General features: G+C 43.8%; 1 protein-coding gene across 1 annotated transcript in view; it reads right to left on the bottom strand.

Moving 5' to 3' along the window:
* Positions 1–26,093, bottom strand: part of CLEC16A (C-type lectin domain containing 16A) — a 280,950-nt gene that overhangs the window by 234,401 nt on the left and 20,456 nt on the right. Inside the window, exons 6-8 of the mRNA XM_044302863.1 lie at positions 20,378–20,383; positions 18,221–18,344; positions 5,830–6,004 (exon numbers count right to left, since the gene is read on the bottom strand). Of these exons, the coding sequence (XP_044158798.1) occupies positions 5,830–6,004; positions 18,221–18,344; positions 20,378–20,383 (305 nt within the window). The remainder of the gene's footprint in view (positions 1–5,829; positions 6,005–18,220; positions 18,345–20,377; positions 20,384–26,093) is intronic.

Below are 26,093 nucleotides of genomic sequence, written 5' to 3' on the forward strand. Positions count from 1 at the left end.
GAATAATACAGGAACGGCACAACATAGAGCCATAAGAACAGATGATCCAGACTTATTACATGGGGAATGTATGAAGCTATTAAAGGGGTTGTCTGACCTCCATAATCCACTTCATATCCATTCCATGGCCGCCATTAAACATTTCTTCAATATAGGCAAAAAAAAAAAAAAAAACTCACAGTAAAAACAAAGGTAAAAACATCCTGCACAGTATGATATACAAATGTGCGGATGTCCCTGGCCATATTATTGAAAAAAAATCACAGAAATAAGATAATAATGCACTTAGTAAAGTAGATGCAAGCATTATATATAGACAAAGTCCTCACTCTGATATGATAATGTCTGAGACACTTAGTCAATATATTTTGATCAAAACACATCTGTGCCCACCTACCAAGCGCCAAGGTGGTCTCAGGTCAGGCGGGTCCTACGCTAAACCTACCTAAGCCATTGGGCTTCTATGTTCAGGAGCGCATGACTAGGAGCAGCACACCATATGTGCGGCGTCTGCACTCCTGAACATAGAAGCCCAATGGCTTAAGGAGGTTTAGCGTAGGACCCACCTGACCTGAGACCACCTTGGCGCTTGGTAGGTGGGCACAGATGTGTTTTGATCAAAATATATTGGCTCAGATATTATCATATCAGAGGGAGGACCTTGTCCATATATAATGCTTGCATCTACTTTATTATCTTATTTCTATGGGTTTCTTCAATAATATGGCCAGGGACATCCGCACATTTATATATCATACCATGCAGGATGTTTTTACCTTTGTTTTTTGTGCGATTTTTTTTTTTTGTCTATATTGAAGAAATGTTTAATGGCGGCCATGGAATGGATATGAAATGGGTTACGGAGGTCAGACAACCCCTTTAATAGCTTCATGCATACTCCATATAATAACAATTCTGGAGCATCTATATAATGCTTGCATCTACTTTACTAAGTGCATTATTATGTTATTTCTGTCATTTATTTCTTCAATATACTCTCTTTTTCAAAACAGGATGTAACTCCTGTAAATCTCACATTTATACCCCCAAATATGATGCTTGTTTCTAAAGGTTACGGCCACCGCTACACACTAAGGAGCGGTGGCCACGCAAGCACACTTCTTATCTATTCTCCTGCTGCTCTGGGTTTTATGGGGGTGAGTGCGCACAGACACTCGCACATGCGCATTTACTCCTGGGCACGGCCACCTCACAGGGATCATTATCACAGTTACAGGGCGCGTATACTTTCTGATCCATCAAGAACAAACATCAAACAGAGCCAAACAGAAGTCAATACAAATATACCAGCGCAGTGACAATTCTGTAAAGGCAGCAATATCAGTGGGTTCTGTCTGTATGAATTAGGTTGCAAAACTCTTGAATCGTCCTGAAGAGATCACCGCTCATGGGAACTCTACTTACTCATACTACCAGCATTTATCTTAGAAAAAACCACAGCACAGTGTTATTTTCGGAAACTGATTAACTGGGAAATGTCCACAGGCTGCCGGTGTAATTATGATCTCTGCTAACTACCTTCTTCCAGAGAACTTTGATATAATCAGGAACAGATTGTCCTGGTGCACAACTCACAATTACAGGGAAGTTTCTAGGTGGTGCTCAGCTGCCTCATCCATATTATAAACTGACGGATCCTGCTGACAATCTAATGTGTATGGGGGTCTCCCGACTGTCCTTGAAGGCAAACACTGGGGAAAAGAGGATCTGGCTTGTTGGTTTTGTCCTGCTAGGAGATAAGGCACTGGCAGAAGTATCTGGCCGGGGCTTGCTTTCCACTTGAATAAACTCTGGTGCTGGATGGAGAAGAGCGTGCAATTTTATGGGGCGGTATGAAGGAGGTGGTGATTATGATTATGAGTGCCTTTAGGCAGCACAGTGGCCCAGATTTACTAATCGTAAAGATGGAGTAAGCTTAGACAGGCTGCCTAGACCTATGCAGGTGCTTTGGCTGGATGATAAATGTTGGGCAGGGATTTTGGTTATTTATTTTACTCTGTTCTATAGTCCTGACATATTCCGCAGCACTTTACACACATTATCATTGTTTGGAGTCTCCAATGGAGCTCACAATCTAAGTCCCCTATCAGTCTGTCTTTGGAGTGTGGGAGGAAACCGGAAGACGCGGAGGAAACCCAAGCGAACACGGGGAGAACATACAAACTCCATGCAGATGTTGTCCTTGGTCAGAATTAAACCTAGCACCCCAGCGCTGCAAGTCACCAGTGCTAACCACTGAAACGCTTTTCACTGACTATATACAAACATATTGGTTAGCTCAGTGTTTCCCAACCAGTGTGCCTCCAGCTGTTGCAAAACTACAACTCCCAGCATGCCTGGACAGCATTTGGCTGTGCGGGCATGCTGGGAGTTGTAGTTTTGTAACAGCTGGAGGCACACTGGTTGGGAAACACTGGGTTAGCTTACTTTCAGACTGATTTTTACTTTAGAATTGCACCATGCAAATGTTGGTGCAAAATGGCACCAACATCTGAGACCCCTGACCCTTTTCCCACAATTCCCTACACACCACAACACACCACCTTGTTAAGCATTTCAGAAGAAAAAAAAAGTGTGGAAACCATATAGTTTCTCAGTTTCACACTATAAAGCCCCCTGCACACGAACGTGTGCTTCCCGTCGCCGTATTGCAGACCGCATTTGCGGATCCGCAATACACAGGTGCCGTTCCGTGGGCATTCCGCATCATGGATGCGGACCCATTCACTTGAATGGGTCCGCAAATCCAGAGATGCGGAATGATGCAGAACCCTATGGAACCACTACAGAGTGCTTCCGTGGGGTTTTGTCCCGTACTTCTGTTCCGCAAACAGATAGAAAGTGTCCCATCTTTTTGCGGAACAGCCGGATTATGGACCCAATAAAGTGAATGGGTCTGCGATCCGCTGCGGCTGCCCCACGGACTGTGTTCGTGCATTGCGGCCCGCATTTTGCGGGCTGCAGCACAACCACGGGGTGCACACGTTCATGTGCAGGGGGCCTAAAGCAGCTGCAGAAAGCTGTTCTGCAATAGGCCTCTTACACACGGGCGTCATGGATTTGGGCCGGATAAGATGCGGGTGCGTCGCGGGAAAATTAGCAATTTTTCCGCATGAGTGCAAAACATTTTAATGTGTTTTGCACGCGCGTGAGAAAAATCGGCATGTTTGGTACCTAAACTTCACAGAAGTTTGGGTTAGGTGTTGTGTAGATTGTATTATTTTCCCTTATAACATGGTAATAAGGGAAAATAATAGCATTCTTAATAAAGAATGCTTAGTAAAAAACAAACAAATCTGTGCGAACAAGTGGATTAAGGCGAGTTAAATTTTTATTTTATTTTTTTTAACCCCTCCAGCCTTATTGTACTATGCATTCTGTATGAAGAATGCTATTATTTTCCCTTATAACCATGTTATAAGGGAAAATAATAATGATCGGGTCCCCATCCTGATCATCTCCTAGCAAAAATGCATGAAAATCGCACCGCATCCGCACTTGCTTGCGATTTTCACGCAGCCCCTTTCACTTCTATGGGGCCTGCGTTGCGTGAAAAAAGGCACAATATAGAGCATGCCGCGATTTTCACGCAACGCACAAGTGATGCGTGAAAATCACCGCTCATGTGCACAGCCCGATAGAAATGAATGGGTCCGGATTTAGTGCGGGTGCAATGCGTTCGCGTCACGCATTGCACCCGTGCGGGAAAACTCGCCTGTGTGAAAGAGGCCATAGATTTGTTATCATGGCAGTCTGATGGCTCGTTCTCCAGCCCCTCTGTGACCTCTGCTAACCTGGGTTATGCCCAAATTAATTATAAAACTTTGATATGGGCATAAATCAGCTTAGAATAAGTCATCAGACAGACAATCTGACACATTTATCACAGAACAGCTGCTATATAATATGAAACACAGGAGATAAGGAACTTAAACAGAATATTTATTGGCCCCAAACAGAAGTAAATCAGTAATAAGAAAGATTGACTCTAAAAGGAGTACATATACTTTAAAGGGCATCTGTCAGCAGTTCTGTACCTATGAAACTGACTGACCTGTTACATGTGCGCTTGGCAGCTGAGGGCATCTGTGTTGGTCCTATGTTCATATGTGCCCGCATTACTGAGAAAAATCATGTTTTAATATATGCAAATGAGCCTCTAGGAGCATAGGAGGCGTTGCCGTTACACCTACAGGCTTCGATTTCGCTGCAATTGCTGCACCCTCTGCACTTTGATTGACAGAACCAGGTAGTTAAAACATCATCACACCTGGCCCTATCAATCAAAGTTCAGAAGGCGCAGCACTTGCAGAGAGAGCAGAGTCTCTAGGTGCAATGGCAACGCCCCTGTTGCTCCTTGAGACCCATTTGCATACATAAAAAAAATAAAAAATCAGCAATGCAGGCACATATGAACATGGAACCAACACAGGTGCCTTCAGCTGCCAAGTGCACATGTAGCAGGTCAGCCAGTGTCATAGGTACAAATCTGCTGACAGATGCCCTTTAAGTTATTCTGTAGCCTTGGTACTAAGTAGATCAACTGTGTCTACATACAACATTATGGCATATACATGCCACAGACACAATTCCATCAGTGAAAGTCTTGCTGCCCAGGCATACTGAGAGTTGTAGGTCTGCAACATCTAGATTGGGGATTGATGGGTGCTCAACAATGTGTAACAGCTCCTGGACTATTAAAGGGATATTCACACATTTACAGCAACCTCCATAGAAGGGAGCAAAGAGAGCAGCACACATGTGGGCCACCTCGCCATCCATTCTCCACCTGGATGCAGCAGGTTTCCTAAAAGGGGAAACCTTAGACAACCATTCTTTAGAGAAGAGAAAGGGGGGAACTTCATCAATGTGAGGAGACTTATAGGCCATACATGCTCCTTTGGAATTCTGGGAGGAAAGGGATGCAAATGAGCTCCTAACAAGCTCTGCCTCTAATGTCACCAGATGAAAGGCAGCTATCCTATAAGTCAATGTTCAGCTCAAAAAAGCCTTGAGACATGACTTGGATATTAAATAAGCCAGCACCTCATCTGCAGACAGCTGTTTCGGGGTGATTGCCCCTCATCAGTGCAGAGCAAATAGTATTGGCTTTACTGTGTGAGAGGCCTGTGTCCGAGCAAGGGGGGAACTAGCTCTCCTTAGGGAGAGAGCACCTTAATCAGCGTGAGAAGACTTATAGGCCCTACATGCTCCTCTGGAATTCTGGGAGAAAAGGGATACAAATGAGCTCTTAACCAGCTCTGCCTCTAATGTCACCAGATGTAAGGCAGCCATCCTATAAGTCAATGTTCAGCTCCTTAGAGAAGAGAATACACCAATAAAGCCAATAACGTACAGTAGGTACAGAGGCGTCAGAAAATCTAAGGGATCATACTCCAATTGCTCCCACACTCCACGTGTTTTGGAGCTGCCTTCTTCCAAGGGGTAACTCCAAACTGGCGAGTTCATGTATTTAAATAGATCTACCCCAATCAGAGCACTAACATAATTATCTCACCCGAAACATAATGGCGCATGTTCCGCGGTCGACCACTCCGTGACTGGGCGCCGGAAGTTGAGCACGGAGTAGTCAAATGTGGGACTTACAATTTTTTTTATTAATGTATTTTGTATCAATAAAGATTTGCCCATTTTAACTATATTTTTGTGGTCATTTAGCCTGACTGGTGCACACTTCACATTTATGGTATATCATGTATGAAATGTCTCGTTATTAATATCCCCCATATTTCAATCATATAAACCATAATCATAGAATATCATCATTAATAGAGCAAATGCATTCACCTGGTCCTGGGTCACCAGTGAATAGACGTATAGGGGGAGTAGGAGTCTGTTGAGTAGATGGTCCGTTAGGACATCATTAAGAAACTCGCAGTTGATAATCAGTATATCATTGAGATAATTCAGATGGTCCAGGTGCTGAGAGACTAAGTCGCTGAGGCTTCCGCGATTCTTGTGTCTAGAAAATAGATGGATACAGCATAAACATACTACGAAGGGTTACTGGAACTGTAATGTAATTAGTTCAGATGGAAAATCCAAGGCTATATAATGTCACCCTCCCGTCATGACATTTGAAGTCAGGATAGATTATGATACTTAAAAGACTCCAATTTATGAACATAAATAACCAGCAAAATCAGTATAACTATGAAGAAGACATCATAGTAAAAACAGGAGACATTTATCATGAAACCTATGAGCACTGCATATAAATACAGCCGTCGCTAGGATGGATCCGTCATATCAGAGCGAGTTGCAGTATATGGCAGAGTTATATATTTGCAATTAGACTTTAATATGAATAATTCACATGAGTGTAACAAAAACTGCCTGTATAGTGTACAGAAAGATCGGTATGGAGATCTGTCGGCATTAGGCTCTTTTCCCACTGCGGTACTGGCTTCAATTAAATGTATATATTCTATAGCTGGTACTAGCGCTCACTGCCAGGATTGGAGATAACACTGATCCCAGCAGTTTACCTACTTAGATGCCCTGCTCTCACTGCCAGGATCGAAGAGAACGCTGATCCCATCAGTTTACCTTCTTCGATGCTCTGCTTTTATGGTCAGGATTAGAGATGAGCGAATTTCATATTTTGAAATTCGCTTGCGATTCGTTTACTGGTAAAAGCAGAATTGCATTATGGATTCCGTTACAACGGACCATAACGCAATTCAATGAAGGAATGAATAACGGAATGCCTTTAGTGGCATTCCGTAATTTATTCGGTCATAATAGAAGTCTATGGGCTGCAAAACAGATCCGTTTCCGTTATGCTGGAGAGGACCCATAGTCTTCTATTATGACAGAATGAATAACGGAATGCCAAGCCATTCCGTTATGTATTCCGTTATTGTCCATGGTAACGGAATCTATAACGCAATTGACCTTTTACCACCAAACGAAGTGTGAACCAATTTCATAAGCGGAAATTCGCTCATCTCTAGTCAGGATCGGAGACAACACCGATCCCTGCAATATAATGTCTTAGATGCCCTGTTCTCACTGCCAGGATCTGAAATAACACCAGCAGTTTAACTCATTAGATGACGCATCCCATGCTGCCATCACCGGATGCTGAGGCAGCCCAGGGGGCCTAATAATGGCTCTACGGTATGCCATGTACAGATGCCTATTAGGCCCCGCCACTGGCATTATGTCTGCTATAAAACACTGGAATAAAGTAATATTCCTGTCTATTATATGTCTGAGTGATCAAGTCCCCTAAAAAAAGAAAAAGTGTTTTGAGAAAAAGTAATAAATAAATAAATAAATAAATAAATAAATAAATAGCCTAGTTTGCTAACACATTTATTTACGTAAAACTCTTTTTTTAAACTATACATAACCAGTATAGCCATGTTCCTAATGACCCATACAATAAAATTATCTCATTTTTTATACCTCATGGTGAACAGTGTAAAAGATATATATTTTTTTTTAATCCAAAATTGATGTATTTTGTTCATTCTACTTCCAAAAGAATACACTTTATTTACAGATGCCTAAACAGGCAAAAAAAACTATCTTGGCCCAAGTCAAATTAATATATCACTTTTATTGAATATACATTAAAACCTGAATAGTTGCATAGAACACAATGGTACTGACCATTGAAACAGAAAAGTATATAGGATATTAAAAACACAGCCACCAAACCTCTGCTGTTGACATTGGCTTAATGACATAGGAGAAAGCAAGAGGAAAAAGGGAAAAACACGAGGGAAAGAGGGGGGGGGAGGGGGAACATTCACTATCCCTGCCCCTAATTGTGAAAGGGAAATTTGATTACCCTACCTCGTCTGCACTTAATGGCTACAATGACAACTAATTGTATTACTTTCACATCTATTGCATGTATACTGGTGTACGATTTGTGTCATCAGAACACCCAGGCAAATATAGATGCTACCTATCTCCTGCCTATTAGTGCAGACGTGGATAACACTTTAAATTCTCCTATATTCGCCAACTACTGGCAGTAATAAAGCTGTAATCCATCCGGACTACTCATGAGGCAACCACACAGTGGGAAGGTGACCGCACATTAAAACCTAACACTGCCCCCCGACATGTTTCGCCAGTACTCTGGCTTCCTCAGGGGTAATGGGCAGCAATGGATGACATCAAAAAACGGAAGCTGAAATAGTCAAGATATTGATTGACAGATCTTAACTGCCTATCGATCATGGGGAGGGGAGGGGAGGGAGTGTTTAGAATGTACAGCCAATCCGCATAAGACAAAGACGATACTCGCCATGTCATAGGAAGGCCGCGTCATTGTCAGTGCGCTGGCCCTGCGGCGCATACACCATATCATGAGGAAACCACCGTCGCCACCTGGTGACGTAATTAATTGTGCGCAGTCGCTACGGCGCATGCGCAGACGGGCCAGCAGTGGCGGATTAACCCACGCACAACTGCGCATGAGCTGCGCGGCACAGGGCTGCGCACCAACTCCGAACACCTCAACTACCAAGAACGGGCTGAAATGTTTAACAGCATCATGGGGTAAGTTAATGGCATATGTTAGATGACTAGAGCCAATCGCCTCTAGTTAATGGCATATGTTAGATGACTAGAGCCAATCGCCTACCAGGAGACCCTGGCTATACCGAATCAAGTGCCTAAATAGTATTGGTGACAAAATAGGCCAAATTAATAACAGAAGATACTACATGACTGTAATTTGACATCTGATGATTGCTTACAGTTTATTGGTTACATAAAGAGGACTACCAATACCCCAACACTTGCTCGCCTGCATGTTCAGTTGTAGCATACCATGGCTGTACTGCCCACCCCAATGATGTCAGATCTGTCGCTATATTAGATAGTTATTTAAAACAAGATATTATAGCTATTATTTACAGTATTGAATCCATAAAGATATAAATCCAATATTGATGTCATAAATACTGGTCTGTCTCAACGTCTGAATAAGACCTCTATGTGAGCTTACATTCCTACCCACTACAAGTGGGTGGATTTGCATGTGAGATATCCACAAATTAATAGAAGCTTTCCTCTCATAATTATAAGAAGGCAGTAAATGCAAAGCCTTCATTGAGCCCCTTTGGGCTACGACTATCAAGGCGATATATCCACCTGGTTTCTTCTTGTAGAAGAAGCGCGTCCAGGTCTCCTTTCCTTGCACCCAAGGATTTTTTACAGATACCCCAAAATTTGAGTGTCCTGTAATTGCCACCATGATAGGTTCTCACATGTCTAGAGATTGAGGTATCTGCCGAGGTGTTGATGCTGCTAATGTGTTGACAGATCCTTCTCCTAAACTGTTGGGATGTCTTACCAACATAAATCTTGCAGCAAGGGCATTCAATGGCATAGACAATACCTGTGGTTTTACAATTGATGTATTGTCTGATCTGATATTCTCTTTTGTCCACAGGATTGACAAAGGTGCGGCACCTCCTGACAAGCGGACAGAAGATGCAGTCTCCACACGGGTAAGTGCCTACTAGATTTGATTTCAGCCAGGTGGTCTTAGGTGGAACTGGACGAAAGAAGCTATGCACTAACGCGTCTTTTATGTTTCTGCCACGCCGATAGGTAACACTTGGATACTGTGTAATCACTGCCCTCAGGTCGTTGTCTGCCCACAGGACATGCCAGTGCTTCCTAAGGATGCCACATATTCTTTTATTTTGAGCATCATAGGTGCCAATGCACCTGACTATCTGTTTACTGGAGTCCTTAGGTGAAGTGGTCAGGAGCTCTGTCCTATTGGTATTGCTTGCCCTAGCATATGCATGATGTAACACCTTTTTGGGATAGCCCCTAGCACGAAACCGATCATAAAGGATCTTACTTTCTTTTTGAAAGGATGCTTCATCCGAGCAGTTCCTGCGGGCCCTGATGTATTGGCCGACAGGTATGCCCTTTCTAAGGGGCCTGGGATGGAAACTGCTCCATTCTAATAGACTATTCGTCGCTGTGGGCTTCCGGTGAACTTCTGAACGGATGTGGCCATCAGGATCCAGGACCAATTTCAGATCCAAAAAATTAATGGTGCTTTCGTGTATTTCTGACGTGAATGCCATACCTATATTGTTAGAATTAAGTACTGCAACAAAACTGTGAAATTTCTCAATAGTGCCTTCCCAAAGTACCAGTACATCATCGATGTACCTACCCCAAAATAATATGTGTTGAGTGAAATCAGATAAATCAGATGTGAAAACTATAGTATCCTCCCACCACCCTAAAAATAAATTAGCATAATTTGGTGCACATTTACTTCCCATCGCGGTCCCAACAGATTGTAAATAATAGTGGCCGTTAAACAGAAAGTAATTGTGTGTGAGTAAGAATCGAAGGAGAGTTAAAAGAAACTCATTATGTGCACAAAACTGAATACTCTTAGTTGAAAGATAAGTGGATACTGCATTAATTCCCAAGTCGTGCCTAATATTTGAATAAAGGGCCTCGACATCGAGGCTGGCCAATTTTGTTTCTGGGGTGACCTGAATGTCCTGGAGCCTGGTGACCACATCCTTAGTGTCCCTAATATATGAGGGCAGACTGGGCACAAAGGGGGCAATAAATCCATCCACATATTCGCTGATATTCTCTGTTAGACTGTTGTTACCGGACACTATTGGTCTGCCCGGCACTGGTCGCCTCTGTTTGTGCACCTTTGGAGTGGCATATATGGTGGCAGTCGTCGGATGTGTTTTCAAGAGATATTGGTACTCCTCTTTTGAGATCAGGTTGTTCACCTTTGCTGTAGTTAGGATGACCTTCAGTTCTCCTAAAAACCTCTCAGTGGGATTACAATCCAACTTTTGATATGTATCATTCTGCTCAACTAGATCTTCCACCATCTTTTTGTAGTACTGTTTATCCATTAGGACAATATTCCCCCCCTTATCTGAAGGTTTGATTACCAGTTCTTCATTCTGGCTAAGCTCTTCTAAGGCCCGTTGTTCATCCACCGCAAGATTAGCATATGTGGTGGGTATTTTGGTACTCAAAGTCTTTAGATCCCTTGTTACTAGTTGCACGAAGGTATCTATATTACCATACTGACTAAACGGGGGGGGTGTACTTAGATTGGGGTTTTAGTGTTGAAAAAGGTGCTACAACTAGGTCTTGGGCATTTACATCAAGCGTGTCCAATGATTCCAATATGGCTAAGGCCTGTCTTTCATTAGTCTGGATCCGTTGGCACTCTCTAGATGGTTGATTAAACAGTTTGTGGAGGGCAAGCCTTCTAGCAAACAGGTTTATATCCTTAACCCAGTCAAAACAATGGAAGGAAGGTGTAGGTGTAAAGGACAGTCCCTTATTAAGTACCCTAAGATGTTCAGGTCTAAGGGGGAAGCTTGACAGATTAATCACCCTTAACGGGTCATCTATGTTCTGGCATTGTATGCCCACTTCTCCCTGTCCCTCAGGGAAGGGCCTTGACCTAAAAAAGAAGGTAAGTTCATGGGCACTGCTGTAGACGACAGGGGCATAGATGGAGGACAAAAGACCCCAGATGATGACGGAGGCAATGGTTGGCCATGTTGTTGGGAGCTGACTCCTGTGGCTGGGGTAGCTGTTGCCATAGCTACATTTGTGAGGGGGACAAATCCTTGTGCTTCTTGCCATATCTGACCTGACGTATTTCCTGTACCTATCTGGGGACTAGGTGCCCTCTTCTGGTTTGACTTACCCCGACCTCGATATTTGCGCCTAGAATCAGCAGTATACCTTACTGGGCGACCTTCCGATCCTGACCAATCAGACTCAGAAAGATCTGACTGGGATACTCCTTGTCTATTGGTGTTATATCTTTTTGACTGGTTACTAATGTTAGACCTAATGTGGTATATCTGACCAGTATCGAAATCCCTTTTGTCCCTAATATATTTGTTGTGCTTCCTTTCTTTTATCTCAATTTGAAAGGACTCAATATGTTTTTGTAACCTAGTCTCCTGTGTAGCGAACTCTGGATGAGACCTAAGATTTTGAATCTGGGAGATGTCCTGCTCTAGTTTCCTGGCAGTATCTGTCAATGACACTTTTTCAAAGTCCAACAGATATTGCTGCATACGCAATGAGTTCTCCGTTAACAGTTGTTGCCACCCTTTAATGAACGTGGCATCATCTTGGTGCGAGTGGGGGACAATATTTATTCTCATGCCCCTGAACACTAGGCCCTGCTGTTGGTATGTTTCTAAGCTGGCTACCTCCCATTGAGCTCTGACATATTGCTTATATGTTTTCTGTACCTCTTTAAATGCTGTTGATATATCAGTAATATTTATAGGGAGACAGCCAGTGGAAAACACCTGTGCTGCCTCCGTACTGTTGAAAACTGCTTGGGGTGCATTCAAAAGGAACCCTGCCATGTAATAGTCACTTGCAGACAACCCTTGATGGGAAAATGAGAGGAAAATTGTGGTCGGTGAAACGGGTCCACACCAAATATAAAGGCCGCTGAAATGGGCTGCCCATTACCCCTGAGGAAGCCAGAGTACTGGCGAAACATGTCGGGGGGCAGTGTTAGGTTTTAATGTGCGGTCACCTTCCCACTGTGTGGTTGCCTCATGAGTAGTCCGGATGGATTACAGCTTTATTACTGCCAGTAGTTGGCGAATATAGGAGAATTTAAAGTGTTATCCACGTCTGCACTAATAGGCAGGAGATAGGTAGCATCTATATTTGCCTGGGTGTTCTGATGACACAAATCGTACACCAGTATACATGCAATAGATGTGAAAGTAATACAATTAGTTGTCATTGTAGCCATTAAGTGCAGACGAGGTAGGGTAATCAAATTTCCCTTTCACAATTAGGGGCAGGGATAGTGAATGTTCCCCCTCCCCCCCCTCTTTCCCTCGTGTTTTTCCCTTTTTCCTCTTGCTTTCTCCTATGTCATTAAGCCAATGTCAACAGCAGAGGTTTGGTGGCTGTGTTTTTAATATCCTATATACTTTTCTGTTTCAATGGTCAGTACCATTGTGTTCTATGCAACTATTCAGGTTTTAATGTATATTCAATAAAAGTGATATATTAATTTGACTTGGGCCAAGATAGTTTTTTTTTGCCTGTTTAGGCATCTGTAAATAAAGTGTATAATTAACCTTGCCCTAGTCTGGTCCTATAGGTATTTACTTCCAAAAGAATGCAATACAAAGCAATCACAATCACAATGTCACATGCATCTCAAAATGGCACCAACGAAAACTACAACTCAACCTGCAAAAACAAGCTCTCAAAGTTTTGTCGACGGGAAAATAAAGGGGGTAAAGTGCTGGTATAATGTTGCTTTCCCTTTTGCAGTTTTTTTTCGGGCAAAGCGGCGCCATGGCCAACCACTGTGCACAGAACGGCAGCGAATGGGATTGGATGTAGTTCTCTGCAAGGTCGCTCTTCGGAAAAATCTTATCACGGAACACAGCTTGACATTAAGGATCGGTGGGGGTCCCAGACGGATATATACATCACTTTATAAGAGCTTTGTTTTCCAATTTTCATGCACTTCCCACTTATATTGGCGGGATTACGGTTACAGCATTTACACCTCGGATCTCCAAGGAATCTGCTCCAATTACGTTATAATGCCAAATGACACTCCAGACGCAGCCGCGCATCCTCTGCTGCCATCCTTCCCCGCTCAAGAATGTGGTCTATTAATTTAGCCAAATTACAATCACTTTAATGGATTGTTTCAGAATATGGATTACGCTACCACTCCAATCACTCAAGCACAACAAGCAAGGCTTCAATTAGTACATGAGGAGGCTGCTGTGGGGGCCGATGACCCGGAGGAAGCTGTGAATAATTCATGCAATCCAATTAAGAGGCAGTCATACGATCATTCAGAATGTAGGGGATTAGAGGCATCAGGATTGAGCACTTGTTTATAAAGGAAAAAAATCAACACAGTAGCGAGAATGATCGAAACCTTGGCTGCAGCCCAGGCGGCTCGAAGAGTCTTCACAGGGGTTCTCATTGATAAATCTTCATTCTGCAACTCAGCAATTTCGAGAATGTTAATGACCAGCGCAGCACTGCATAAACAACACTACTCGCACTAAAAGTGGTGGAGGGGAGAATGTGCCAAGCCAGCGTTTCTATAGGTTGCAAAGTGTAAGCCGTGCAGACTTTAAATAACGTTACTTATGCCTGCGTGAAGGAGCAAGCTGTAAGTAAACCATTAAATCCTGCTACACAGAATTATCAGTCAAAGGTCTGGAGAAAACGAGGTAAACACGGAGGTAGTGGTAGGACACCAGTAAGAAGGAATGGTAAAGGGATTCTCCAGGAGTTCAAAAAAAATTATCTAAAAGGGAAGATGTCCTGCTGCTCCAGTGCCAACACTCTGGTGGTCCCCATTGGTCTTATTTTCCCTGCAGCATAATGTGACATACACCCAAGTGATCGCTGCAACCAGTCACTGACCTCCGTAGCAATGCTGTAAAAGAATAAACGCTGCTTAGTGTGATACCACCCAAATGGATAGGCGAACCCCTGCGATACAATCTCATTACCGGAGAGTGTTGTGCAAGCCAGGCACAACAGCGGTACAAGGTGAAGTTCCTCTAGAGGAACTGCTAGAAGATACCCGGGCTGCTGCGCTCAAGGCTGGACAAGTCCATGGGAAGGCCAGAAATGTTTAGCAAAGAAGAAGAGTCACCAGATGTACACCGAGAAGAATCACACGCTGCACCAGGAACTTCTGATGAAATGGTGTTTAAAAGAACTAATAAATAAAACAAAAAATAGGCATTCTACGCATTTTAATGCTGGTCCGCCGTCTTCATCAGGCATGTACTGAACGAGTATTATGAGGTGGATGGAGACTAGCTGCTATGATGTCTCCTATAGACCGCACACAGAGAAGAGGAGATCCTGCTCCCTTATCACTCACATGCACAAAAGAAGCAAAGCAGCAGCAGCGCATAGGGCAGTGGTGACGAACCTATGGCACGGGTCTCTGTGGGCACCCGCACCCTGGAAAAAGTCTATATAGTGTGCCTTAGACTTTTCCTGCCTTGAATGTCACGAGCAGTGCACTGAATGTAGGAAGGAAATTATAGTTAAATGATAAAGTACATGGAAGATACACTATATTGGACTGTAGTATTCAGGTTAAATTGCCGTGTTTTCACTATGCAATAAATAAGTGGGTTTTGGGTTGCAGTTTGGGCACTCGGTCTCTAAAAGGTTTGCCATCACTGTCATAGGCATTACACAAAGTTGCTGAGCAGTGTTGCTGTAAATCCAGCTCTGGGATAAGCCAGTAGAACACTCTAGAACCAGTGGAAGCGCCTCTGCAAGTTTATGCCTCTATTAATTTCTCTTTCTCGGCAGAAGCCGTGTGGCCTTCCCCTCCATAGACTTCTATGGGCAGTGCTGATCTTTCAATGAAGGTGAAAACCTCTCATCCCTACCAAGTCCCAAGATGGATTTTTATCAGTGAATGGAGAGAATTATTAGTTCCAGAGAGGGGAGAAGAATTAGCTGATAAGAGGAGAAAGAGGCATTTTTCTGTAACAGGATGAGCAATAGACACTCCTCAACACTGAAATTGCAAGCCCAAAAAGGACAAGCTGTCAGATTATTAAAATCAGGGAAGTAGCAGGTGTCGCTAAGATCTGCAGATAATTACATTTTCGAGCACCTAGCTCCAATCTGTGGCATGTGGGAGGGGCATAAAAGCCAGATTGAAAGCAAAGCTTTTTAGCCACATGAAACCTTGAAAATCGGATAAAGTTGAGTGGGATGATTGTGTGATGCCTCCTGTTCATCAACTTGCCAGTTATCACCACTCATCACAAACAGATAGGAACAGAACCCTTGAACAAAGAGACCTTGGTTTATGATGCCAGCATATCTATATGCCCTAAGACTGAGACGTCAACACTGTTCAATGATGCATGTCCTGGTGGTTGGGACAACAACGACGAACTGGGATGACAGCAAGAGGCGCACACAGGTGAACCTCTACATGGACAGATTATCTGATTAGAAGACTGGCGTGTAGTGATCCATTCTGTACTGCAAATGAAATTGGATGTCACATCCCAAGCCTAGGGCGGCAAACAGTGTCTATACAAACCATCAGAAAGCGTTTGCACAACACTGGGCTACGAGCCAGACGTCTAGCTACAGGTGGTTCATTGACCTCAACCACTGCTGTCAAAGGCTATCATGGTGCACAGCAAGACAGCAATGAAGGCTGGAATGGAGGTCTATCCTCTTCAGCTATGAGTCCCACTTTTGTCTTGAATGGCAGTGATAGCCAGATAATGGTCTAGAGACCACGTGGGCAATGCCATGGATAGGCCTTTACATTACAATGTCATAACAGTCTTACTTCCGGAACTCTGGTGTGGGGTGGCATAATATGCAGTAGCCGGATCCCTCTAGTCTTAATTTACGCTAACAGTTCGACAATACATTAATTTCGTCATGGAACCAGTAGTACAGCCATTTCTCCAGTGTCCCAGGAGCCATTTTTCAACAAGACAACGCCAGACCACATTTTCTCCTGCTGCAGTAAGCAGCCCATGTGGCCCAAACGTGTTACCACGGCCTGCAGTGTCTCCAGACTTGTCATCCACTAAGCACACATGGAACACCATTGGTCAGCAATTGTAAAAGGAGCTGGGATCTTGATAATTTGCATGCCCAAGTGAATTCCGCATGGCAGAACATTCCTCAGACAACCATTACTAGTGTCAATGATAGCATATTCGGGGCCATTGTTACACTGTACTCCAATGCCAGCATCTGGCTTAATTTAAAATCCATTTAAAAGGGGTTTTCTGAGACTTAAAAGGGGTTCTGCAGTTTTTTTAAACTGATGATCTATCCTCTGGAAAGATAATCAGCATCTGATCGGCAGGGGTCCGACACCCAGGACCCCTGTCGATCAGCCGTTTAAGAAGGCAGCGGCGGTGGCAATAGTGCCGCGGCCTTCTCACTGTTTACCGCAGGCCCAGTGATGTCACAACTAGTATCAATGGCCTGGGCGTGGCTAAGCTCCATTCAAGTAAACAGAGCTTAGCCCCGCCCAGGCCATTGATACTAGTCGTGATGTCACTAGGCCTGCGGTAAACAGCGAGAAAGCCGCGGCGCTGCTGCCAGCGCCGCTTCCTTCTCAAACAGCTGATCGGCAGGGGTCCCAGGTGTCGGACGCCCTGCGATCAGATGCTGATGATCTATCCAGAGAATTGTACAAGGAAAGAATAGATAAGTTCTGACAATTACCTTTTGTGAATAGTGGATCTTGTGTTATCTATCGACGGAGGTGATATCATTACTGGCAGGATTAGAATCACATAAGCAGATAACTACAGTAAAGTGATCTGTACAGACCAAGAAGTCGCGCCTATAATCAAGGGCCCTTTATATGGGCTGAGAATCGCACAGATTATCGTTAACACGCATTCATAGTAACGCTGGTTAGCGATGATCGGGGTGGTGTAAATGTACCACCGATAACCCAATGAACGAGCGAACTTTTTGCGGATGCAAAAATTATTGTTTACTGGCAGGAGATCACGCCATGTAAACAGCATCTCCTGCTGGCAAACGATGAGTCCTTATGGAGAAGAGAGATGGCGTTAGAGGTCGCTTCTCCTCATACTCTCCTCCGCTAGCGATCAGCACATTGTGCGGAAGGAACGCTTCCTTCCTGACAATCTGCTGTACTATCGTCCCGTGTAAAGGTACCGTTAGGCATAGTGGCCAGTGGGAAAACTGCAGGATTTTATGTATTTTATTTACCGATATTGACATCGAAAATTTAAAATAACATCACCAAAAATTCTATAAAACACAAAAACGCGATTTAAAACAATAGGCCATTTTCTAATGACACAATCCCTTGAACCATTTCAGCCACAGAAAGGAAAAGTTTCTAAACAAAGGACAACTCCCTTCAGGGCTCATGCACACGACCGCATGTATCCATAAAAACGGATCTGCATAAAACACGGAAGAAAAATACGTTTGTGTGCATGAGTCCTTAACCTACCAGGATTTTATCCATTTTGCAATTCTGAAATATCATTAAAAACAGAATAAACCCAATTAAATCCAAATAAATGTCTGCGTTGAGAGGACAGGAGTGCGATACCCATTGCACCTCTCTAAAGATGATTTATAATATATTGTTTTTACAGCACACACAGGAAAATGTACTTACTCTTCATCAGTCTGGACACACTTATCAAGCTCAATGAGGTGAATTCCAATGAACCAAACCAGATTGGAGAAATAGGGCACGGCGGTTTTATCTCTAATATAGTGTAACATGGGCTGGTTGTTAACTAAAAAGAAAAATGATAACAGGTTAATAAACGAGATAAGCACAAGCAATGCATTACGTCTAGTACAACAAGCCAATGACCTTAAAAGGTCCGCGTCCATTAAGCTCAAATAGGGCAAAGCCTGTGTATTTGTACACTCAGCAGCGATTTTAACGATTATAGCTTATGCCGTAAATGTGTAACAATATTTCCCTTTTTTATTTGCTTTCTCCAATTACAAAAATGTTATGGCCGTCACAGCGAGGAAAGGGCCGTAAATCTCTGTTTAGTAAAGAGGCCATTATCAGCAATTAAACAAAGTAAACAGCATAAGCTAAGGGCAAGGGCATCACCGATGCGCCACCGATACACATAATGGAACATATGTATACATATCATTTACATACATTGGGGGAGATTTATCACAGATCAGCGTTTGATGCCAGTCTATGATATCTCCTGCGCTTACGGACGATGCACCCAATTTATTGAGGAGGTGCGCGCCTGGTTATAAATTAGGTGCATCCTCCGGCAGTTTGTGCACGTAAAACAGAAGTCTGTGGCAGCTCAGAGCTAAATGTGCTGGTTTCGCCCCCTTCCTCATCACACCTCATTTTCGGGAAAGTGGCAGGGGCACTATATCACAAGTGGTGTTAAAGAATTGACAAACACAAGGTTTGCAACTTCTTTTTACACCAGAAAAAGTGGTGTGATGTGATGACACAATTAGGGATGAGCTGAAGTCGATTCGCGTAAAACTTTGTTCCAATACTGTATGGAGCAGGAGCTCCGTACAGTATTAGAATGTATTGGCTCCGAAGAGCGAAGTTATTGCTTCACGAAATCTTGCGAGACTTCGGGTGATAAGTTCATTAATTAATTTGTACTGTAAAAAACGATTTCCCGAACTTGGATTTTGGCTCATCGGGGCCAATACATTCTAATACTGTACGGGGCTCCTGCTCCATACAGTATTGGAACAAAGTTTTATGCGAGTCGATTCGCTCATTCCTAGATACAATCCCCCATTGTCTGTTATATATGTGCACTGCACACATCAGCTGTCACACACACACAACACACGACTACATAGGGCACTTCAATATATCACCCGCCAAAGGATCCCCAGTACATACAAGTCCTAGAATCCTGGAGTACTGTAGCACTACGGGATCAGGATTTGGATATCGGAAAAACCTGGACAGATGACTCCTAAGGGCGCATTCACACGACCGCAACGTGTTTTTCTATTCTGAAGCCGCCCGTGTGGCCTACCGCTATTTGCGGAACAGGCAGCCCATTATAGAAATGCCTATTCTTGTCCGTGCACAAAAATAGGACATGCTCTATAGTCTTTGTGGGGTCGCAGAACGGAACAACGAATGTGGACAGCACACAGTGTGCAGTCTGCAGTTTTTGCAGCCCCATTGAAATAAAAGTTCCGCAAAATTGTTGAGGTAAAAAAGGGAAATGCGTGCGGGAATACAATATTCCTGTTCCTTATTTTTCACGGAAATGAACCTGCTGCCAGATGCGTCTGACAGTGGCTTATTCTCCTTCCCCCCTCTAGGAACACAAACAAGCATGCATGTGTATGGGGAGAATGAACCAGGTACATATAGCCCGTGTGGAACACCTACCCATATATTTACCTTTCAAGCTACATTTCGTATGGTACGCTTTCTTTGTGCTAGCATTCTCAGGGTGACAAAAATCAGTGCCCCATCAACCCATTAACTGAACACATCAGATCTTTGTCCTCACATGTGATGTGTAAATGCCAAAAACTAGTGCCACAAAATGCCACTAAACCCAATCCATATTCCCACCCAACTGATCACATTTTAGTAGACTAACAATATGATGGACTAGTGGTAAATAATATGAATGTGGGCACTCGTTACAGGTCCCGTATTACAAATCCTCACTCTCAACCTACTCCATTCTCCTGGTTAAAGGTCTACATGTGATACCCAGGTCATCTGATGCCCACCACTGCTGTTTACTGTATGCATGCCCAGGTAAAGCAATAGTAAATGGTTAGCTGAACTTACATGACACTGCGTAAGGGCACAGAGGAATCATCAATCACCAGAGGAGAGGGCGAGAAAGAAGAAGAAAAGAAATTATTACATTCAGAACCTGGGTCATTAAAGCATCAGTTATCACTGTCAGTGCTCCCTCTCAATAAATATATACACACACTATTATATATACACACACACACACTATAATATAATATAATATATATATATATATATATATATATATATATATATATATCACACACATTCAAGTGCAAAAACGTCCCAAATGAAAAGGATTTTAAAAAGGAAAATGTCACTGTGCTAACCATGAACGAGTCCTGGAATCTACAAATGGAAAAGGGAGAGCAGCGTATAAACAAGCATATTTCTACTAAAGACATTAAAGGGGTTGTTCACTTCAGCAAATGGCATTCATCGTGTAGATAAACCTAATACAAGGCACTTACTAGTGTATTGTTATTATCCATATTGCTTCTTTTGCTGGCTGGATTCATTGTTCCATCAGGGGTTACGACCATCCTGGAGTGGCCGTGCTTGCACACAATAGGAAAAAGCGCCAGCCTGGTGGCTGGGACCATGGCGCGCACATAGGCAAGCATGCGCAGCAGCCACCTTATATCTGCACTGCGGGAAACGAGCAGTGTATAATGTGATGGAAAAGGAGTCCAGGGAGACAATATGGACAATCACATTACATTAGTAAGTGTCTTGTAGTAACTTTCTATACATAATATATGCCATTTGCTGACCTGAGACAAGCCCTTTAAAGATGTTTTTCCACCATAAGAACATACCGCCTATACACAGGGTGGGCAATAAGTATCTGAATGGCTGGGCTCCTCACCAATCACAAGAGCAGGGTCTCCGAGTCCTCAAAGTAAACGGAGAGATGGTCATAGGGACGGACTGGGAGCTTGAAGTGGCTCTGGAAAAAAAAACTAAAAGTGGCCCCATGTTGTAGGCGGGTCCAAATTGACAGAAGGCGGAGCAACACAGGTGGGGGGGGTTAATAATACTATCCTATCATAACGATATACCACAGTGCAGCACAATATACTGCCCCAAACGCTGTCCCTCTGTGGTGGCCACCAATAGCTGCCATTTTCTGTCTTCCTCCTCCTCTTGTATCTGATTAAGATATGGAGACGTGGGCTTAAGAGGTGACGTGGGCCAGAGCAGTTGAATTCCGGAGGCCATGTGCGGTCACTGGTCGTGTACATGGATGCCTGATTCTCAAAGTGTTAATTACTGCTGAGAGCTCATTATGTATACAGCCAACGGCAAAGAGGGGGCTTGGGCGGCACCCAGGGCATCGGCCAACCGGGAAACTTCCCTGTAAGATCTATGGCCAATCCGCCCCTAGACGGTCAGGAAAAAAGTGCGCTGCTTTACTCCGCTTCTCTGAGTGGCGTTCCATTAACCCCAGGGAGCCCTTTTTTCGTGATCCACCGTTCAGATGCTTCACATCCTGTGGATATGTGTTATGTTCTTATGGCGGGACAACCACTTAAAGGGAGTCTGTCACCACATTTGACCATATTAGACAGATCCTATAGCGTTATATGTGCCACCCAGCAGTTAAAAACGGTACCTTTGTTGCATATAACCGAGTCTTCTTTCTGCCAAAAATGAACTTTGAAGATTGTGTAAACGAGCCCTCTCAAGTGCCCAGGGCGGTGTCTCAATCTTCCGAGCCCAAGACCGGACCTCCCTAACGGCTCATAACCCTGCCCTCCTTGTGCCTGTGCCCGCCCGTTTACTCCCCTCCCCTCGCCTTTTCCATTGCGGCTGCGCGGACAAATTCGTAGCCGGCGCATGCGCAGTAGGTATTGCGATGCCCTGCCAGGACCGGGCATCGCATTGCGCATGCGCCAGCTACGAGTCTCGTAGCTGGCGCATGCGCAATGCGATGCCCGGTCCTGGCAGGGCATCGCAATACCTACTGCGCATGCGCCGGCTACGAATTTGTCCGCGCAGCCGCAATGGAAAAGGCGAGGGGAGGGGAGTAAACGGGCGGGCACAGGCACAAGGAGGGCAGGGTTATGAGCCGTTAGGGAGGTCCGGTCTTGGGCTCGGAAGATTGAGACACCGCCCTGGGCACTTGAGAGGGCTCGTTTACACAATCTTCAAAGTTCATTTTTGGCAGAAAGAAGACTCGGTTATATGCAACAAAGGTACCGTTTTTAACTGCTGGGTGGCACATATAACGCTATAGGATCTGTCTAATATGGTCAAATGTGGTGACAGACTCCCTTTAAAGGGGTTATCGCACAAGAAGTATTACTAGGCATTTCAAATGAAGTATTACTGCAATATACATGCAATGAAAATTTTTGGCTTTTATGGACATTCCAGTTTCCTCTCTGGCAGCCCCCCCCGCCGTTTACCCTTCTGGTCCACCTTCTCCTGTATTCAGTGGTGGCTCAGCAGCTTCCCTGCTCCCTTTACCTCCCCTCAACACTGGCACAGAGATCTCATAGAAATAGGTGATGTGGCCCAGACACCTTTCATTCATTCATCCTAACGCACAGAAATATATGGCTATATACCATTCTAGACAGCGGAGAAGGAAATTATTGGGGCATTACATACAATATGTATCTCTGGGGCTATATGTGAGGGACTATGTTTAATTCAGGAGAGAGGGTTAAGAAAAGCCAAGTGCATTGCATTCTGTGAGGTGCAATTGCATACTGAGCTGCTGCCCACCTACAGAAAGGAAAGAAAATCCCCCAGATACATGAATAAAAGCTTAAAAAAAAGGGAGTTTTACATTCATGGAATAACACCTTTAAAAAACACAAAAATATGTGCCAGTAAATAGGATTGCTGTTTAGCCAAATAATTAGAATTGTATTCAACTACCTCTTAGTTATAGGCAGGTCCAATTTGCAGAAAGTGCCTATTACAGCTTGCTGCTCCCCAATCTTTGCCAGGCTCCTGACAAGCTCAGCAAAGATGTGATATAGGGGAAGGTAATAATACATAGGAACATTCGTACTTCTGGAAAGCTGAGTGGCAGCCCTTGTGCTGCAATGGACACTACACTGGTTAGGGTACTTTCACACTTGCTTTGTTTGATGCCAGCAGGCAGTTCCGTTGCCTGAACTGCCTGCCTGATCAGGGAAACTGTATGCAAACGCATGTCATTTTTTCTGACTGATCAGGCATTTTTCAGACTTATCAGGATCCTGGTCAGAAAAATGCATTGCAATACCGGATCCGTTTTTCTGTGTGTCATCCGGCAAAACGGATCCGGTATCTATTTTTTGCAAATGTTTTAAAGGTCTGCGCATGCGGCAATTTGGAATGCCAGATCCGGCACTAATACATTCCTATGGAAAAAAATGCCGGATCCGGCATTCAGGCAAGTGTTCAGGAGCGGTTGGATCGCACAGGCGCAGGCGGTACTGCGCCTGCGCGAGATTTCAGCCGGACAAATGAAAGATTCCAGGTGCGTGGCTTGAATGAATTAGCTGACGTAGCAGTGGCGGCGGCGCCGTTAAACTAGGCTGTGGAACGATACTGCATAACGAGGAGGCGTGCTTGGGCTCTAAATAAAGGCGGTCTAGGCACTACAGGGGGGCGTTACTGGGCTCAGAGGGTGAAGAATAACGCCCCTCTGGGCACCTTCAGGGTTCATTTGCATAATACAAAGAAAATGAAAGCATGAATATAAGAAAGAAAACCACTGCAGGAGATAAGGTATTTTATTAAACATGGCAATGGTGAGAGCTTAATATGGTCAAAACAGGTGACAGATTCCCTTTAAATGTGGCTGGGGGGTTATTTAAAAAACAACTGAATGCTGGAAACCCCTTTAAGCTCCGGGAAGAAAAGTTGCCTCTTTAAATCAGTGCAAATGCTGCTGTGATCACTAAACTTTATAAGCTAAGAATTTACATCTATAGACAATTTAAGTACCGTATTTTTTGCCATTTAATACGCAAAGTGGGAGGAAAATGTCAGTGCGTCTTATGGAGCAAATACTTATGGAGTGCTTTCATTATGGGTGGATGCAGCACTCCCCGGGCTCTGTACTCACCGCTTGTCAGCTCGCTGTGCTGTGACTGCGCACGGCATGAGTGACAGACTGAACTAGAAGAGTGTGGATGTGAAGAGAAGGAGTGGAGCGGTGGCTGGAGCAGAAGAGGTAAGTTTAATGTTAATTATTTTTTAATGTTTGCTCTGAGGCTGGGGGTCATTCACATCAGGCTCTTTTCTTGGGGGGGGGTCTGATCTGAGGTCTGCTTGGGGGACATTTGGGAGCCTGAATGGGCGGTTCTTATTCACATTGGGGCTATGATCTGACATCTGATTGGGGGTCTTATGAACATTGGGGGTCTGAAGATTTTTTTTATTTTCCTCCTCTAAAACCTGGGTGTGTCTTATAGGGCGAAAAACATGGCAAAATACATATACAGCTTTCTTTCAGCAGGTAGGAAGTAAAGGGTTGCAGCATTTCAATTCACCTAATTCTCTGCCCAATACTGCGCACCCTGCAATATAATGAAGCTGACAAACAGCATAGAGCAATACTAATATTAGAATCTTGAATTTATAGTTCAAGATTTATAAGTCAATTCTACATACCATATAGCGAAATGTTGTGTATTACAGTAAATAAAGAAATGTCTGCTAGGATATGGATTTCTTATTCATCTCCCTGATTCGAGGCCTTCTGAGCACATCCTGGCCTTGTATGACTTATCGAATAAACAAAGGAAGCTGGTTCCATACTACAGTAACGCATGACCCGAAGGACAATGTTTTTCATGGTCACAGAGAATGATTTCTGTGTAATGCTTTTATCTGAACTTCTAAGATAAAGGAAATGTGGTTATAGTTCTCTGGTAGATACCCAACACCATTCCCCAGAACTGCAAACACATCTCTACTGCAGCTCACTTATGCCATCTAGTGGTGACTGCTCAGATTGCAATGTGATGAAAATAAAACAAAGATGAACAAAATCGGGAGTCAGAATTTCACTTTAGTGAAATGGACCTATAGCTCAACACCCAACATAATCTATTTGATCCCCGACACTACAATTTGTAGTATACTTTTGCACTGTAAGGCCGCTTTCATTTGGGCGAGTATTCCGCGCGGGTGCAAAGCGTGAGGTGAATGCATTGCACCCGCACTGAATCACTTGTGCATTGCGTGAAAATCGCAGCAGGTTCTATATTCTGAGTTTTTCACGCAAGGCAGGACCCATAGAAATGAATGGGGCTGCGTGAAAATCGCATTGCATCCGGAAGCAAGTGTGGATGCGGTGCGATTTTCACGCATGGTTGCTAGGAGATGATGTTAGTAAATAGGGACGAGCAACCCCGAACCCCATTAAAGTCTATTCACTGTATTATTTTCCCTTCTAACATGGTTATAAGGGAAAACAAAAAATAAAAATAATAAACTCACCTCATCCACTTTATCGCGTAGCCGGCATAGTCTTCTTTGAGGACCTGCAAAAGGACCTTTGATTGAAGAAAGAAGACTATACCGGCTGCGCGATCTCGTGGAGGAGGCGAGTTTATATTTAAAAAAAAATAATTAACCCCTCAATGGACATTTTAGTTAGCATTCTGTACTAAGAATGCTATTATTTTCCCTTATAACGATGTTATAAGGGAAAATAATAAAATCAACCGAACACCTAACCCAAAACCGAACTTCAGTGAAGAAGTCCGGGTTCGGGTCTGGGTACCACATTCAGTTT

The sequence above is a fragment of the Bufo gargarizans genome, chromosome 8 (genome assembly GCF_014858855.1).
Source record: "Bufo gargarizans isolate SCDJY-AF-19 chromosome 8, ASM1485885v1, whole genome shotgun sequence".
Taxonomy (NCBI): domain Eukaryota; kingdom Metazoa; phylum Chordata; class Amphibia; order Anura; family Bufonidae; genus Bufo; species Bufo gargarizans.